The sequence below is a fragment of the Odontesthes bonariensis genome, chromosome 16 (assembly GCF_027942865.1).
Source record: "Odontesthes bonariensis isolate fOdoBon6 chromosome 16, fOdoBon6.hap1, whole genome shotgun sequence".
In the NCBI taxonomy this organism is placed as follows: domain Eukaryota; kingdom Metazoa; phylum Chordata; class Actinopteri; order Atheriniformes; family Atherinopsidae; genus Odontesthes; species Odontesthes bonariensis.
In genome coordinates this window covers 5,787,758-5,803,869 of record NC_134521.1, presented here as the reverse complement: position 1 = coordinate 5,803,869, position 16,112 = coordinate 5,787,758, and the positions used below count along the sequence as shown (strand labels likewise).

General features: G+C 40.1%; 1 protein-coding gene across 2 annotated transcripts in view; it reads right to left on the bottom strand.

Annotated features, from left to right (window-relative positions):
• b3glctb (beta 3-glucosyltransferase b) overlaps positions 1 to 8,699 on the bottom strand; it is a 31,795-nt gene extending 23,096 nt beyond the window's left edge. For both annotated transcript variants that reach the window (XR_012773275.1, XM_075487499.1), the window contains exons 1-4: positions 8,475 to 8,699; positions 7,627 to 7,664; positions 7,487 to 7,526; positions 7,070 to 7,179 (exon numbers count right to left, since the gene is read on the bottom strand). Coding sequence is in view for 1 of the 2 variants with exons in the window: in XM_075487499.1 (XP_075343614.1) it covers positions 7,070 to 7,179; positions 7,487 to 7,526; positions 7,627 to 7,664; positions 8,475 to 8,535 (249 nt within the window). In the remaining variant the exon portion in view is untranslated. The remainder of the gene's footprint in view (positions 1 to 7,069; positions 7,180 to 7,486; positions 7,527 to 7,626; positions 7,665 to 8,474) is intronic.
• Positions 8,700 to 16,112: the final 7,413 nt, after the last annotated feature.

The window sequence follows — 16,112 nt, the reverse complement described above, 5'->3', positions numbered from 1 at the left end:
GCAAAGGCAGCCTGGAAACCACCGCCCTTATATTTGCCTGAGTTTGGGAACCAATCACAGAACAGGGGGGGGGGGCAGCAAGACGATGACGACGTCTATGCGCTACACCGAAGCTTGTAGAGTGTTAATCCAACATGGCAGCGGTCACAACGTTACCGTTCGATGCAGCCTTAGAAAGTATTTTAAGTAGCTTAGAACGCAAGTTTGCTTTTATTTAACTTTTTGTTTTTCTTCTTCCTCGTCGAATTTCTGTCGTCATCTGGTATAAGTGATACAATTGGCTATGAATCGCGCGCAAAGCAGCATGGGAAGAACCAGACGCCATTTGATAGACATTCGTAGCGCCCAATAAACTGATCTAGGCATTCGTAAACCACGCCTCAAATTCGAGAAAATGCACACCTAGTTCCCAGACCACCATCTCATCGAGATGTGGACGCGTCAGCCAGGCTAGCACAGAGACAGGAAAAATGACCATAAAGAGACTTGGAATGAAACAAAAATTCTAAAAGTAACACATTTTGGAGAGCCAAATGAACCACTGATCACATCTGTGTGGTTTGCAGCTGCTTGTGTCTCTTGTTCATTAGTAGTTGGAGAATTGGAGTGTCAGAGGCTTGTTGTTCAGGCCTGAAGGCTAAAACAAAAACTCTTTGGAGACGGTGCTGTTTGAGGTCACGCTCCCCGGCGAGTAACTCCTGCAGAAGAAGTCGCATATCTCGTCTCGAGTCTCCTGTTCGTGACAATGCAAGTCCAGACAAAGATGAGGTCCATGCCTGAGTAAGAGTCTCTCCCCTGTGTAGACAGAAGAACTCCTTCGTTAGATTTACTCCACTTCCACCGCCAGACTGAAAAGGATGGCTTTTGATTTACATCAACGAGGGAGATATTCCAGGCTGCAAAGCTCCCCACGGGGCTGTTTAAAGGGTGCATGCAAGCAAGTGAGACTGGATAATGCAGAGCACGCTGTCATATAGCGATAACAACAGGAACACTCGACCACAGCTAAACATTACACACACTAATGTGTAAGGATGAAGGTCTTAGATCATGTCGTGTACAGCTCAAGCACACATTCCATTGCCATTTTATTAGGTCCAGGCAGCACCCAGTTAGATAAGCAAAAAAGACTGGGCCCATAAAACTTAACCTTGGCGGTTTTATTCTCCAGTTGTGAAAGGAAAATACAGCGAATGAGCTTTCATTTAGTGATCATCTGAGGCGACAGTAAGTGGAGTTTGTACAGAGCCGGCTTTGATGTCTCCCTGTTCCCAGTACTTTGCGAGGGATCTCAGCGTAGCTTAGAAATTAATGGACATTTAGTTTCCGCCTCCTCTTCCAACTTGAAACAAGCAAGCACACACGCCTCGTACTCCTTGCCATAAAAGACAGTTCTCTTAGAAACGTTGCTCGGTGTAGGAGTAAGATAACGGATATCGGTGTCATTTTTAGCAGAGTGCTTACTCACTTGAGTTTTTTGCTCTTGCTTTTGAGAATATAGCGTTAATGATGGCCGTAGGCGGAGCCACGGGTGTTCCAAAGGGTTCCGGGAACGCCCAGTTTCATAGCTGGAACACCCAAAAAAAAATTGCCGATTGTAAACCCAAGCTTCGGGAGTGCGACATGATGGATTAAAAATATGCCGTGATGAAACAGAGTTCTCTTCGAAATTATTTGAAAAAGCCACGGCTTGAGGGCCAACAGGACTCAGGTTCTAGAATCGAAGATGTTCTCCCCTCAACAAGCAAGCCCACGACACCACCGAGTGAGCCCACAGCTACCCACACCATCCGAGATGCAGCCAACGCTGCTGTAGATGAACCCAATACAGCTAGCTCGGGGATCCCAGATGTGTGTGGGTTTCAGTTTGTCCGGTGAGAAATCCGGGGTACAGGTGCAGCTCAAAAAAACTTTTCCTCACGCAGTGCATGTGCACTGCCACTCCCACCGTTTGCACTTGGTGCTTTCTACAGCCTCAAAAGTGTCACCCACTGTGGCCACTTTTTTTTATGTCCACTCCACCATTTCATGACCGGAGCCAACAGTGTCATGTCTGTGGGGTTTTGCCATGTTTTCGTTTCTGCTTAAGTTCTTAGTTTTCTCATGTTTTAGGTTCAGGTCTTTTAGTTTTGTTCCATGTCATGCCACCTTCTCCTGCCATCAGCCTCACGTCCCTCACCTGTGTTTTCCCCATCAGCTGCACTATCATTAATCACCACAGTATTTAGTCCCCCCAGGGGCCACATAACAGAACAAATCCTAACTGCTCATCCTAACTTAAGATAGGAACAGTAAGATAGGAAAAATCCTAACTTCCTATTACAGAAAGAATTCCTAAGTCGTTGGCCGTTTCCTATCTTATCTTTGGCCCCCCATCCTATCTTAAGTTAGGAAATCCTAACTACTCTATCATATAGATTTTTTCGATTGGTCGTGTCTGTTTCTGCCACTTCGAATGTGCACGAGATTGATAGAATGTAACAACAACGACTTTTTCATCGGGGCAGCCAGATAAAAAACCAGATAGTTCTAGCATAATTAATAATAAATATGGACGCAAACAATTCAAAGAAAAGGAGAGCTTTTAATTTCTCGTATGAAGAGGTGGAGGCGTTGGTTGGGGCGGTGGAGGAGAGGAAGGCCGCATTGTTTGGAAAATTTTATAAATAAATTTAATACATTTAAAATAAATAAATTATAAAAAAATAAAAAATAATTATAAAAAGATAAAAAGACATCAAAGTCCCATCAGGAAAATTCAGCATGTCGTTGTGTGGTCTCAGTAGCCTTTCCACCATTAAATTTCTGTTTTCTTCCTCTTCAAACATGCCTAGTAACTGTGCTGCTGCCATTATTTCACTAACTGTCAGTTAAAAATTGGAATTTAGGACAGGGTGTATGGTCTCCTAACTTAGGCATCCTAAGTTAAGATATTCCTAACTTAGGATGGTTCTGGAATGGCTAATTTCCTATCTTAAGATAAGATAGGATTTCTTCCTAAGTTAATTTAGGAAACCTCCTTCTGTAATACCAAAATTCCTAAATCCCTTCCTATCTTAAGATAAGATAGGATTTCAGACTTAGGAAGTTTCTGTAATGAGGCCCCAGGTCTTTTCATGTTCAATGTCAGATTCTTCCCCGTCACCATCCATGCCACGCCACAGTTAAGTCTTTTTCCATGTTATGCCAAGTGTTTTGTTTTGTTAGATAATTTAAATTTAAAAGCCGAGTCTCTACTGCATCAACTACAGACCAAAAGATTCATCTTTCTTCTTGTTGCGTTTTCTAAGATTTTGCAACCAAAAGCCTCCTGCTGGTACCCAGAGTCAGGACGAAACACGGTGAGGCTGCGTTTCAGTTTTATGCTCCTAAAATCTGGAACAGTCTTCCAGAAGATGTGAGACAGGCCTCAACTCTGACAATGTTTAAATCCAGGCTGAAAACAGTTCTATTTAGCTGTGCATATGACACATGAAAGTATTTTATCTGCACTCTTCACTTTTAAATTAATTATTTTTAATGGGTTTTTTATTTTTTATTTCTTTATGATGGTTTTATTGCCTTCTTGTGATTTTATGTAGCCGTAAAGCACTTTGAATTACCTTGTGTACGAATTGTGCTCTATAAATAAAATTGCCTTGCCTACAATCCCCATCTCTGTCAGTGACTGACTGCATTCACATGATCGAGGCCCTCAAAGAAACGTTTGCTACTTTCAGAAGTAACGCAGATGGTGAATTTGAGAGAATACTCAAGCAAACGGAGGGCGTTATGAGCGAAAATGATGTTCAGAACTGGGATGTTGCAGGGCCAGGCGCACGGAACAGAAAGCTGCCTGCCAGGCTTACTCTCACGTGACATCTACAGGGGGAAGGTGTGATTCGGATTTGCTGTGGTCACTGTGGAATATGATCCTTGACAGACAGTTGATGGAACTGAACAACCGTTTCCAACGAGACTCGTACGGAATAATGAGGGCCGCTGCTTCCCTCATGCCAGCGCCAGACGCACGTTACCAGCTCGACGCACTGCACGAGGCAAGCGGGCATTATGGCATTGAGTTGGACACATCCGAGCTGAATGTGTTTGAGCAATTGCTCAAAAGGAAAATGGACGGAGGACTGCAATTCTCATCCATTATGTGTTTCCGAGTATTGGCAACACTTCCAGTCACTAGTTGCTCTGTTGAACGTCTGTTCTCGGTTGTTAACAGAGTTAAGTCGAAGATCAGAACCACAATGGTCACAGACAGACTGAAGAGCATCTCACTGCTCATGTTTGAAAAGGAGCTCGCCGAGGAATTGAATTGACTCTGATGAGATAATTGATGCATTCAAAGCCAAGCCACGCCGCCTTGCCCTGTGAATGCAGTTAGAGCGCAAATATAGCAGCAAATAAGTTACGTTCTTAACCCAACAATGGTGTTGTTCAGATGTTGATTAAATGGGTTTGTTAACCATGCGTAATAGTATGGCTCCATGAGTATGTGCACGTGCCATGATGTGTTCTTCATCTCTGGGCACTGTGTCACTTTATGTTTTGCAGCGGTTGCATTTGTTCCCTGTTAAAATACATGGTTAATGTATTATTTTGGAGTTAATAAATTTGAAAAAAAAAAAAAAAGGAACACCAGTGTTTTCTTGGGAACACCTAGTATTTTTTTTCTGGCTACGCCACTGATGATGGCTATAAATGCTGCATATGAACTTTTTGAGATCCTGTATTGGGTAAAATATATCAAATGAAAAGGCTGCACCGTATATTCTGCAATGTGCCGTCAAAATGACCTTGATAATAAAAGCAACCATCTTGTTCCTGTCTTCACCACAGCCTGCTGAAAATAATCACATCTTCAACTAGCGCGGCAGGGGGAAACTTGCATTAGTCCGGGGAAATGGAAGAATTTGAACATTTGTATTAGTCCTCACATAAGCTGCAGACATTTCATTGTTTTTTAGTACTTTATGTTCGTGGAGAAACTTTTCCACAGAGTCCCCGCTGACTGCCAACTGTCAGTTATTTCAATGAGGAATGCTTTTTTAGATCGATTTTATGGACAGTAAAAAAAAAAAAAACTGTCAGTTTACGTCCTTCCAAGAGTAGATATACAACTGCAGCCTGGCAGGCACATTTTAATAAAATAACCAAAGCTGGAATCCCTTCGGCAAAGGTGGAGAGGCTCTATGGAAAGGATGACACCTATTGGTGCCAACATAATATCACAGCAATGCATAAATCCATCTTAAACTCCAAAGGGAGTCGTCTGTGGAAAGGATGGCACCTTTTGGGGAGTAAGCCGGATTTATGCAGAGCTGCGGTTTCAACCTGCATAAACCCACAGTAAGAGTCACTGACACATACTAAAGATGAAGGTGTTGTGCAGCAGCATATGCCAGCACACTGCAATGCATTCACACAGGAGACGTGTGATTCCTGCTCACAGCCCTCATGAGAAAACGACACACCTAACATCGAGAAGCCGCATGAACATGATTTATGTGTAGAAGATTATTTCCAAACAAAACTTTTTTTTGTTGAGCATACACCCACAGAAACATAACTATAGTAGGAATGAGCGGGCATTTATAGACCTCAGCTTGCTTTATGCCAAGAAATGTGTTGCATTATTGTGGAAAAAGATCTGTAGACCGAGTACTACTCAATGGATAAGACAGATCTTAGCAAGCATTCCATTAGAGAGAATAACTTGCATATTAAAGGCTAAACGGTAGGAGTGGGCAGAAAAATCGATTCATGTACATATTGCGATTTTTAATGGGATGATTTTGAATATCAATTTTTCTGCCCTGAATCGATTATATTACGTCATATCCGTGTCCAGAAAAACTTCATCAATACATTAAGTTATGTTAAAACTAGCCCACATTTGTGCTGTGTGGACATTTGAATTCATTTTGTAACTGTAAACTTAAAAAGAGGTACTTAACATGTACAGCATTTTTTAGTCTGAGTTGAAATAAATGTCAGCTGCTGGACTGACTGACAGACTGATGTGCATCGTTTATGGGAACGACATTCATTCTAGGAGTGTATGATTCAACTTGTTTGTTTTTTAAGGAGGAAGAAAATTGCAATTACTGATTATATCGAATCGCAATACTTGTAGAATCGCAATTATCAAGAATCGTGATACATATCGAATCGGCACCTTAGAATCGTGATACAATTGAATCGTGACCAAAGCACATCGTCCCACCCCTACTAAACGGCAATTATTTGAAGACACGTGGAGCCCTTTCATCAGCTACATTAAGGACTTGGATTTAATAGATGAAGAAGTGGATGACTAATCTTTGTGGGCAATGCAGATCCTGACCTTGTAAGATTTGTATGTTTTCTCTATATTTGTGTCTTATTTTGCATTTATTAATAATACTCGTTTGTATATAGATTATCACCTTGGTTAACAGGAGGAGCAACCTTGTTTTGAGTGTTATGTTTTGTTTTACTTTTACTTGTCTTTAAACAAATGCAGCGACTTTTTGCATGGAAGTTGAATGATGTAAAGGCTGTATGTAACAGTGTTAAAAACTGAAAATAAAAATAATGTGGCAAAAAAAAGAATTGCTGGACAGTTACTTAAAAAAAAAAAAGAAGCAGCCAATTCAACAGAATGATGCCTGCAAATACCAAAGAAATAAATAGTGTGAACTGAATGATCACAGTCGTGACTGCAAGTACAGTTTTAGAGGTCATGCCTCCTTTAGCAGCATTAACTAAGGAGTGTTTTAATTAGCAGTGGAACTTCAGCCTCTTAACATTTCACAAATATTGAAATAAATTCTAAACACAATGCGGCAAACGATCCAGGCCCGGAAACACCAGAGCAGCCCCAAAAACCCATTTCCCTTCAGTATGGACAAGAACAATACAATAATTTGAAGGCTGTTAGCTAAAGCTAAATTTTCAAGAGACTTACTTGGTGAAACAGCTATGTGTGGACACAAACAGCACACAAGATACGGCAGGTCGAGCTTCAAAATCCAACAAATCTATCTCTCTTGGTGTTGCTGGTTATCTAAGCGGTTGATTGTCTGCGAAATTTCACCTGTCCGAGTCTGGCTGCCTCCTGGTGAATCTCAGCCTTCCTCTGGCCACCGCGACGGGCATGGTGGGAGTTCCTCTGACTCTGGATCACGATCACCACCTCCTCCATCCCTGAGAACGCAGAAAGGGATAACCCATGTGGAAAAAGCAAAGGACACGGGATGACACAGTTTTAGGTTCCAAGCACTGGATTTCCCTCATTTCAATGTTAGGCTGAACGAAGCCAACTGACTGGTATCTGTAGCTTCGTTTTATTAGATAAATTAGTGCAATCAGCATAACAGTGGAAATGTGTGCCGTGATGTCTGATAACGTTGCCCAAAGAAAGAAAGTAGTAAAGACAACAGAAGTGGTTACAGCCTCCAAAACTTCTCTAAATAAAACAACAAGCTCATCTGCGGCTAAATGCCTCACTCACCCACATAACTGTGTGCAGGGCGCGCCTGGTGTTCTGCCGCCTGCAGGGAGTCGCAGGGATTCTCGTTAGGTCTGACACACACACAGCTGAGCCTCATGGTGGAGCATGATCACTGCAAAAATCTGAGGAGCAGCACTTACATAAGCAGGACCCGTGTGTTTGCCTCCTGTGGAGGGGCCTTGGTGCAGCGAGAAACAACAGCGTTAACATCAGCAAAACTGGACACAAGTCGCCATTTCATAGTTTAAACACATTCATCAGTAACCATTTACCTGCCAATGCGCATGTCTTATCTTTGATAAATCAGCATTTAAACCATGCATCATGGCGGAGGACAGAAAATCCTTTTTGCAAACAATGGTTTTTGGTGCACTGGTGCACATAAAACATATGGTATCTTGCATTCTATGTAGAGTTTGGGGAAATATTTGAACCCACCAGGAATACTAGTTTGCAACCAATGTGGCAGATACAACTTAAAGCACGCTGAAGATTAAAATACGAGGGAAGAGGCTTATTTTAAAAGACATTGAGATGTGAATACTTGGAAAAAGGTCAACAGAGAGAAGAGATAGGAAATGTGACAGCAAATAACTAAAGTCTTTGTCATTTTAAATGCTGGATATATATATTTAGGATAATATGTCAAAATGTGTGGCGAGTCAACACCAATTTATCAACTAGTATAAAATCAGCTTCCTGTGCTGATCTTCAAAGCAAAACTTTTGGATATTTATGGCGTTATAGCCTTATTTATATTTATTAGTTCTGCGTCCCCACTTTGATAAATAGGTCGTCTGGATGCCGATAAGCTAGAGGAGCCCTTGTGATATATGTTCCAACACGTGAGTGGGATGAAACCCATCTGTGTTTCACTCCGAAGGGAAACTAAGCGGCACTTCCGGCCGTTCTGCTGCAGCGTGTCCGGACTCCTCCCGTGATAAGCGGGTAAGCTAACACTGACAGGCGGTGTGTCGGCTCCACTTACCGAAACAAGAGAGAAGCACCGCGACCAGTTTGCATCTGTTCACCACAACATGGTGACACATGGCTCCTGTGGCTGAGGGTTTGATCCACCGGATAGAAAGTGGTTCGTCACATTCCTGCACGCACTGAGCCGGCAGCGCTGTGCGGCAGAATGAAGCTGTGGCGACCTCTGGCGGACAGTGCCGGAACAGCTGGATTGGTTGGCTGAAAGCATACAACTCTGAAATAGAAAGGATCTATCGCTGAAGTTCATTCCTTTTCTACGGAAGAGTATTAGGGCCAGGCATAAGAAAATGTCGAGAATAAAGTCGAATATTCTCGACAGGCAAAATATAAATATTTTTTCTTATGCCTGGCCCTAATACTCTTCCGTACTTTTCTCACTCACTCCTACGGAAGAGTATTAGGGCCAGGCATAAGAAAAAATATTTATATTTTGCCTGTCGAGATTAAAGTCGACATGTGGAGAATAAAGTCGACATGTCGAGATTAATGTCGAGAATAAAGTCGACATGTCGAGAATAAAGTCGACATGTGGAGAATAAAGTCGACATGTCGAGATTAATGTCGAGAATAAAGTCGACATGTCGAGAATAAAGTCGACATGTCGAGAATAAAGTCGAAATGTCGAGAATAAAGTCGACATGTCGAGAATAAAGTCGAAATGTCGAGAATAAAGTCGACATGTCGAGAATAAAGTCGAAATGTCGAGAATAAAGTCGACATGTTGAGAATAAAGTCGAAATGTCGAGAATAAAGTCGAAATGTCGAGAATAAAGTCGAAATGTCGAGAATAAAGTCGACATGTCGAGAATAAAGTCGAAATGTCGAGAATAAAGTCGACATGTCGAGAATAAAGTCGAAATGTCGAGAATAAAGTCGAAATGTCGAGAATAAAGTCGACGTGTCGAGAATAAAGTCGAAATGTCGAGAATAAAGTCGACGTGTCGAGAATAAAGTCGAAATGTCGAGAATAAAGTCGACATGTCGAGAATAAAGTCGAAATGTCGAGAATAAAGTCGACATGTCGAGAATAAAGTCGAAATGTCGAGAATAAAGTCGAAATGTCGAGAATAAAGTCGACGTGTCGAGAATAAAGTCGAAATGTCGAGAATAAAGTCGACATGTCGAGAATAAAGTCGAAATGTCGAGAATAAAGTCGAAATGTCGAAAAATAAAGTCGACATGTCGAGAATAAAGTCGACATGTCAAGAATAAAGTCGAAATGTCGAGAATAAAGTCGACATGTCGAGAATAAAGTCGAAATGTCGAAAAATAAAGTCGACATGTCGAGAATAAAGTCGACATGTCAAGAATAAAGTCGAAATGTCGAGAATAAAGTCGACATGTCGAGAATAAAGTCGAAATGTCGAGAATAAAGTCGACATGTCGAGAATAAAGTCGACATGTGGAGAATAAAGTCGACATGTCGAGATTAATGTCGAGAATAAAGTCGACATGTCGAGAATAAAGTCGACATGTCGAGAATAAAGTCGAAATGTCGAGAATAAAGTCCACATGTCGAGAATAAAGTCGACATGTCGAGAATAAAGTCGAAAAATAAAGTCGAAATGTCGAGAATAAAGTCGACATGTCGAGAATAAAGTCGAAATGTCGAGAATAAAGTCGAAAAATAAAGTCGACATGTCGAGAATAAAGTCGACATGTCGAGAATAAAGTCGACATGTCAAGAATAAAGTCGAAATGTCGAAAAATAAAGTCGACATGTCAAGAATAAAGTCGACATGTCAAGAATAAAGTCGAAATGTCGAGAATAAAGTCGACATGTCGAGAATAAAGTCGACATGTCAAGAATAAAGTCGAAATGTCGAGAATAAAGTCGACATGTCGAGAATAAAGTCGAAATGTCGAAAAATAAAGTCGACATGTCGAGAATAAAGTCGACATGTCAAGAATAAAGTCGAAATGTCGAGGATAAAGTCGAAATGTCGAGAATAAAGTCGAAATGTCGAGAATAAAGTCGACATGTCGAGAATAAAGTCGACATGTGGAGAATAAAGTCGACATGTCGAGATTAATGTCGAGAATAAAGTCGACATGTCGAGAATAAAGTCGACATGTCGAGAATAAAGTCGAAATGTCGAGAATAAAGTCGACATGTCGAGAATAAAGTCGAAATGTCGAGAATAAAGTCCACATGTCGAGAATAAAGTCGACATGTCGAGAATAAAGTCGAAAAATAAAGTCGAAATGTCGAGAATAAAGTCGACATGTCGAGAATAAAGTCGACATGTCGAGAATAAAGTCGAAATGTCGAGAATAAAGTCGAAATGTCGAGAATAAAGTCGACGTGTCGAGAATAAAGTCCACATGTCGAGAATAAAGTCGAAATGTCGAAAAATAAAGTCGACATGTCGAGAATAAAGTCGACATGTCGAGAATAAAGTCGAAATGTCGAGAATAAAGTCGACATGTCGAGAATAAAGTCGAAATGTCGAGAATAAAGTCGACATGTCGAGAATAAAGTCGACATGTCGAGAATAAAGTCGAAATGTCGAGAATAAAGTCGACATGTCGAGAATAAAGTCGAAATGTCGAGAATAAAGTCGAAATGTCGAGAATAAAGTCGACATGTCGAGAATAAAGTCGACATGTCGAGAATAAAGTCGACATGTCGAAAAATAAAGTCGACATGTCGAGAATAAAGTCGACATGTCGAGAATAAAGTCGACATGTCGAAAAATAAAGTCGACATGTCGAGAATAAAGTCGACATGTCGAGAATAAAGTCGAAATGTCGAGAATAAAGTCGACATGTCGAGAATAAAGTCGACATGTCGAAAAATAAAGTCGACATGTCGAGAATAAAGTCGACATGTCAAAAAATAAAGTCGACATGTCGAGAATAAAGTCGACATGTCGAGAATAAAGTCGAAATGTCGAGAATAAAGTCGACATGTCGAGAATAAAGTCGACATGTCGAAAAATAAAGTCGACATGTCGAGAATAAAGTCGACATGTCAAAAAATAAAGTCGACATGTCGAGAATAAAGTCGAAATGTCGAGAATAAAGTCGACATGTCGAGAATAAAGTCGAAATGTCGAGAATAAAGTCGAAATGTCGAGAATAAAGTCGAAATGTCGAGAATAAAGTCGACATGTCGAGAATAAAGTCGACATGTCGAGAATAAAGTCGAAATGTCGAGAATAAAGTCGACATGTCGAGAATAAAGTCGAAATGTCGAGAATAAAGTCGACATGTCGAGAATAAAGTCGAAATGTCGAGAATAAAGTCGACATGTCGAGAATAAAGTCGAAATGTCGAGAATAAAGTCGACATGTCGAGAATAAAGTCGACATGTCGAAAAATAAAGTCGACATGTCGAGAATAAAGTCGACATGTCGAGAATAAAGTCGAAATGTCGAGAATAAAGTCGACATGTCGAGAATAAAGTCGAAATGTCGAGAATAAAGTCGAAATGTCGAAAAATAAAGTCGACATGTCGAGAATAAAGTCGACATGTCGAGAATAAAGTCGAAATGTCGAGAATAAAGTCGAAATGTCGAAAAATAAAGTCGACATGTCGAGAATAAAGTCGACATGTCAAGAATAAAGTCGAAATGTCGAGAATAAAGTCGACATGTCGAGAATAAAGTCGAAATGTCGAGAATAAAGTCGACATGTGGAGAATAAAGTCGACATGTCGAGATTAATGTCGAGAATAAAGTCGACATGTCGAGAATAAAGTCGACATGTCGAGAATAAAGTCGAAATGTCGAGAATAAAGTCGAAATGTCGAAAAATAAAGTCGACATGTCGAGAATAAAGTCGAAATGTCGAGAATAAAGTCGACATGTCGAGAATAAAGTCGAAATGTCGAGAATAAAGTCGACATGTGGAGAATAAAGTCGACATGTCGAGATTAATGTCGAGAATAAAGTCGACATGTCGAGAATAAAGTCGACATGTCGAGAATAAAGTCGAAATGTCGAGAATAAAGTCGAAATGTCGAAAAATAAAGTCGACATGTCGAGAATAAAGTCAAAATGTCGAGAATAAAGTCGACATGTCGAGAATAAAGTCCACATGTCGAGAATAAAGTCGAAATGTCGAGAATAAAGTCGACATGTCGAGAATAAAGTCGACATGTCGAGAATAAAGTCGAAATGTCGAGAATAAAGTCGAAATGTCGAGAATAAAGTCGAAATGTCGAGAATAAAGTCGACATGTCGAGAATAAAGTCGACATGTCGAAAATAAAGTCGACATGTCGAGAATAAAGTCGACATGTCGAGAATAAAGTCGAAATGTCGAGAATAAAGTCGACATGTCGAGAATAAAGTCGACATGTCGAAAAATAAAGTCGACATGTCGAGAATAAAGTCGACATGTCGAAAAATAAAGTCGACATGTCGAGAATAAAGTCGACATGTCGAGAATAAAGTCGACATGTCGAGAATAAAGTCGAAATGTCGAGAATAAAGTCGACATGTCGAGAATAAAGTCGAAATGTCGAGAATAAAGTCGAAATGTCGAGAATAAAGTCGACATGTCGAGAATAAAGTCGAAATGTCGAGAATAAAGTCGACATGTGGAGAATAAAGTCGAAATGTCGAGAATAAAGTCGACGTGTCGAGAATAAAGTCGAAATGTCGAGAATAAAGTCGACGTGTCGAGAATAAAGTCGAAATGTCGAGAATAAAGTCGAAATGTCGAGAATAAAGTCGACATGTCGAGAATAAAGTCGACATGTCGAAAAATAAAGTCGACATGTCGAGAATAAAGTCGAAATGTCGAAAAATAAAGTCGACATGTCGAGAATAAAGTCGACATGTCGAAAAATAAAGTCGAAATGTCGAGAATAAAGTCCACATGTCGAGAATAAAGTCCACATGTCGAGAATAAAGTCGACATGTCGAGAATAAAGTCGAAAAATAAAGTCGAAATGTCGAGAATAAAGTCGACATGTCGAGAATAAAGTCGACATGTCGAGAATAAAGTCGACATGTCGAGAATAAAGTCGACATGTCGAGAATAAAGTCCACATGTCGAGAATAAAGTCCACATGTCGAGAATAAAGTCGACATGTCGAGAATAAAGTCGAAAAATAAAGTCGACATGTCGAGAATAAAGTCGAAAAATAAAGTCGAAATGTCGAGAATAAAGTCCACATGTCGAGAATAAAGTCCACATGTCGAGAATAAAGTCGACACGTCGAGAATAAAGTCGAAAAATAAAGTCGAAATGTCGAGAATAAAGTCCACATGTCGAGAATAAAGTCGAAATGTCGAGAATAAAGTCGACATGTCGAGAATAAAGTCGACATGTCGAGAATAAAGTCGAAATGTCGAGAATAAAGTCGAAATGTCGAGAATAAAGTCGACGTGTCGAGAATAAAGTCGAAATGTCGAGAATAAAGTCGACATGTCGAGAATAAAGTCGACATGTCGAGAATAAAGTCGAAATGTCGAGAATAAAGTCGAAATGTCGAGAATAAAGTCGACGTGTCGAGAATAAAGTCGAAATGTCGAGAATAAAGTCGACATGTCGAGAATAAAGTCGAAATGTCGAGAATAAAGTCGAAATGTCGAGAATAAAGTCGAAATGTCGAAAAATAAAGTCGACATGTCGAGAATAAAGTCGAAATGTCGAGAATAAAGTCGACATGTCGAGAATAAAGTCGAAATGTCGAGAATAAAGTCGACATGTCGAGAATAAAGTCGAAATGTCGAGAATAAAGTCGAAATGTCGAGAATAAAGTCGACATGTCGAGAATAAAGTCGACATGTCGAGAATAAAGTCGAAATGTCGAGAATAAAGTCGACATGTCGAGAATAAAGTCGACATGTCGAAAAATAAAGTCGACATGTCGAGAATAAAGTCGACATGTCGAAAAATAAAGTCGAAATGTCGAGAATAAAGTCCACATGTCGAGAATAAAGTCCACATGTCGAGAATAAAGTCGACATGTCGAGAATAAAGTCGAAATGTCGAGAATAAAGTCGACATGTCGAGAATAAAGTCGAAATGTCGAGAATAAAGTCGAAATGTCGAGAATAAAGTCGAAATGTCGAGAATAAAGTCGAAATGTCGAGAATAAAGTCGACATGTCGAGAATAAAGTCGAAATGTCGAGAATAAAGTCGAAATGTCGAAAAATAAAGTCGACATGTCGAGAATAAAGTCGAAATGTCGAGAATAAAGTCGACATGTCGAGAATAAAGTCGAAATGTCGAGAATAAAGTCGACATGTCGAGAATAAAGTCGAAATGTCGAGAATAAAGTCGACATGTCGAGAATAAAGTCGAAATGTCGAGAATAAAGTCGACATGTCGAGAATAAAGTCGACATGTCGAGAATAAAGTCGACATGTCGAGATTAATGTCGAGAATAAAGTCGAAATGTCGAGAATAAAGTCGACATGTCGAGAATAAAGTCGACATGTCGACTTTATTTTGTCGACATGTCGACTCACGTAATTTGCACGGGGGTTACGGGGGTCATGACCCCCTCAAAAATCAGATCCAGCTAATATAACCCCCCCAATATCATCAAATCAAATCATCAAAAAATACCATAAAATTCTGAATGAATAACTTTTGTTTGTTTGAATTTATTCATTCATTTCATTTCAAGATAGTATCATGTTTTAAATAATCTGTAATGTAACCCCCCCCCCCCCAAACCGACTACTTGGTATTACCCAACCCAATTTCGCTACCGAAAGTTTGTTTATGCGCAGCCACTGGAACTGGTGAGTAGTGCCAGAGGGTGCCAGGGATCACTGTGTGGAACCAATGTCACTGAACTGTATCTTAAGTTGCTGTTTGCTCCAAAACAGTCACACTTTTTTGGGGTTTGTTGTGCTAAGAGGTGGATTAACGAGAGTTAAATTGATGGAAAAGGGCTGTGACGGCTGCTCAGAAAGTTCACAAAGCTAGCGCGAAAATCTTGAATGTTGTCTTGCACATACCAAGACGTTCACCTCATGTGTTCCTTATATGTGACCCTGCAAGGCGAAACCAGTCGCTTTGGTAAAATTTACAAAACTAAGTTATTGTGCTCACATGAACGGCCATAAACTAAGTTTCCAACGATATGTATATTGAGGCTATTGCTATCGCTAAGATAACTGCATCCAAAGTTGGCATGGTTCTCCTGTCAGGATAATGCTAGAAGAGAAGAAAATCACCTTTTTAAGCGGCGTTGACAACTGGAATGACTGCTAATGTGTTAAATCTTCACCGGGCTTAACAGTCAAAACATATGTTTTTCCGTGAAATTTGTTCAACCCGCCCAGTTTTCCAGTCGTTTCAGTAATATATTGTGGTCAACTGTATCAAATGCAGCACTGAGATCTAGTAGAACTAAGACTGACATTTTTCCACCGTCTGTATTCAGACATATGTTGTTAAACTCTTTGTCAGAGCAGTCTCAGTGCTGTGGTTCTGTCTAAAAGTTGACTGGAAGGTGTCATAGCAGTTGTTTTGTTTTAAAAAGTAATTAAGTGGTTGAAAAACCGCTTTTTCAATGATCTTACTTAAAAATGGGAGATTTGAGATAGGCTTGTAGTTGTTCATTTGTGTCTTGTCAAGATTGTCCTTTTTCAGCAGAGGTTTGATTACAGCTTTTTTTTTAGTGGCTCTGGAAACACACCCGACATTAAAGACAAGTTCACCA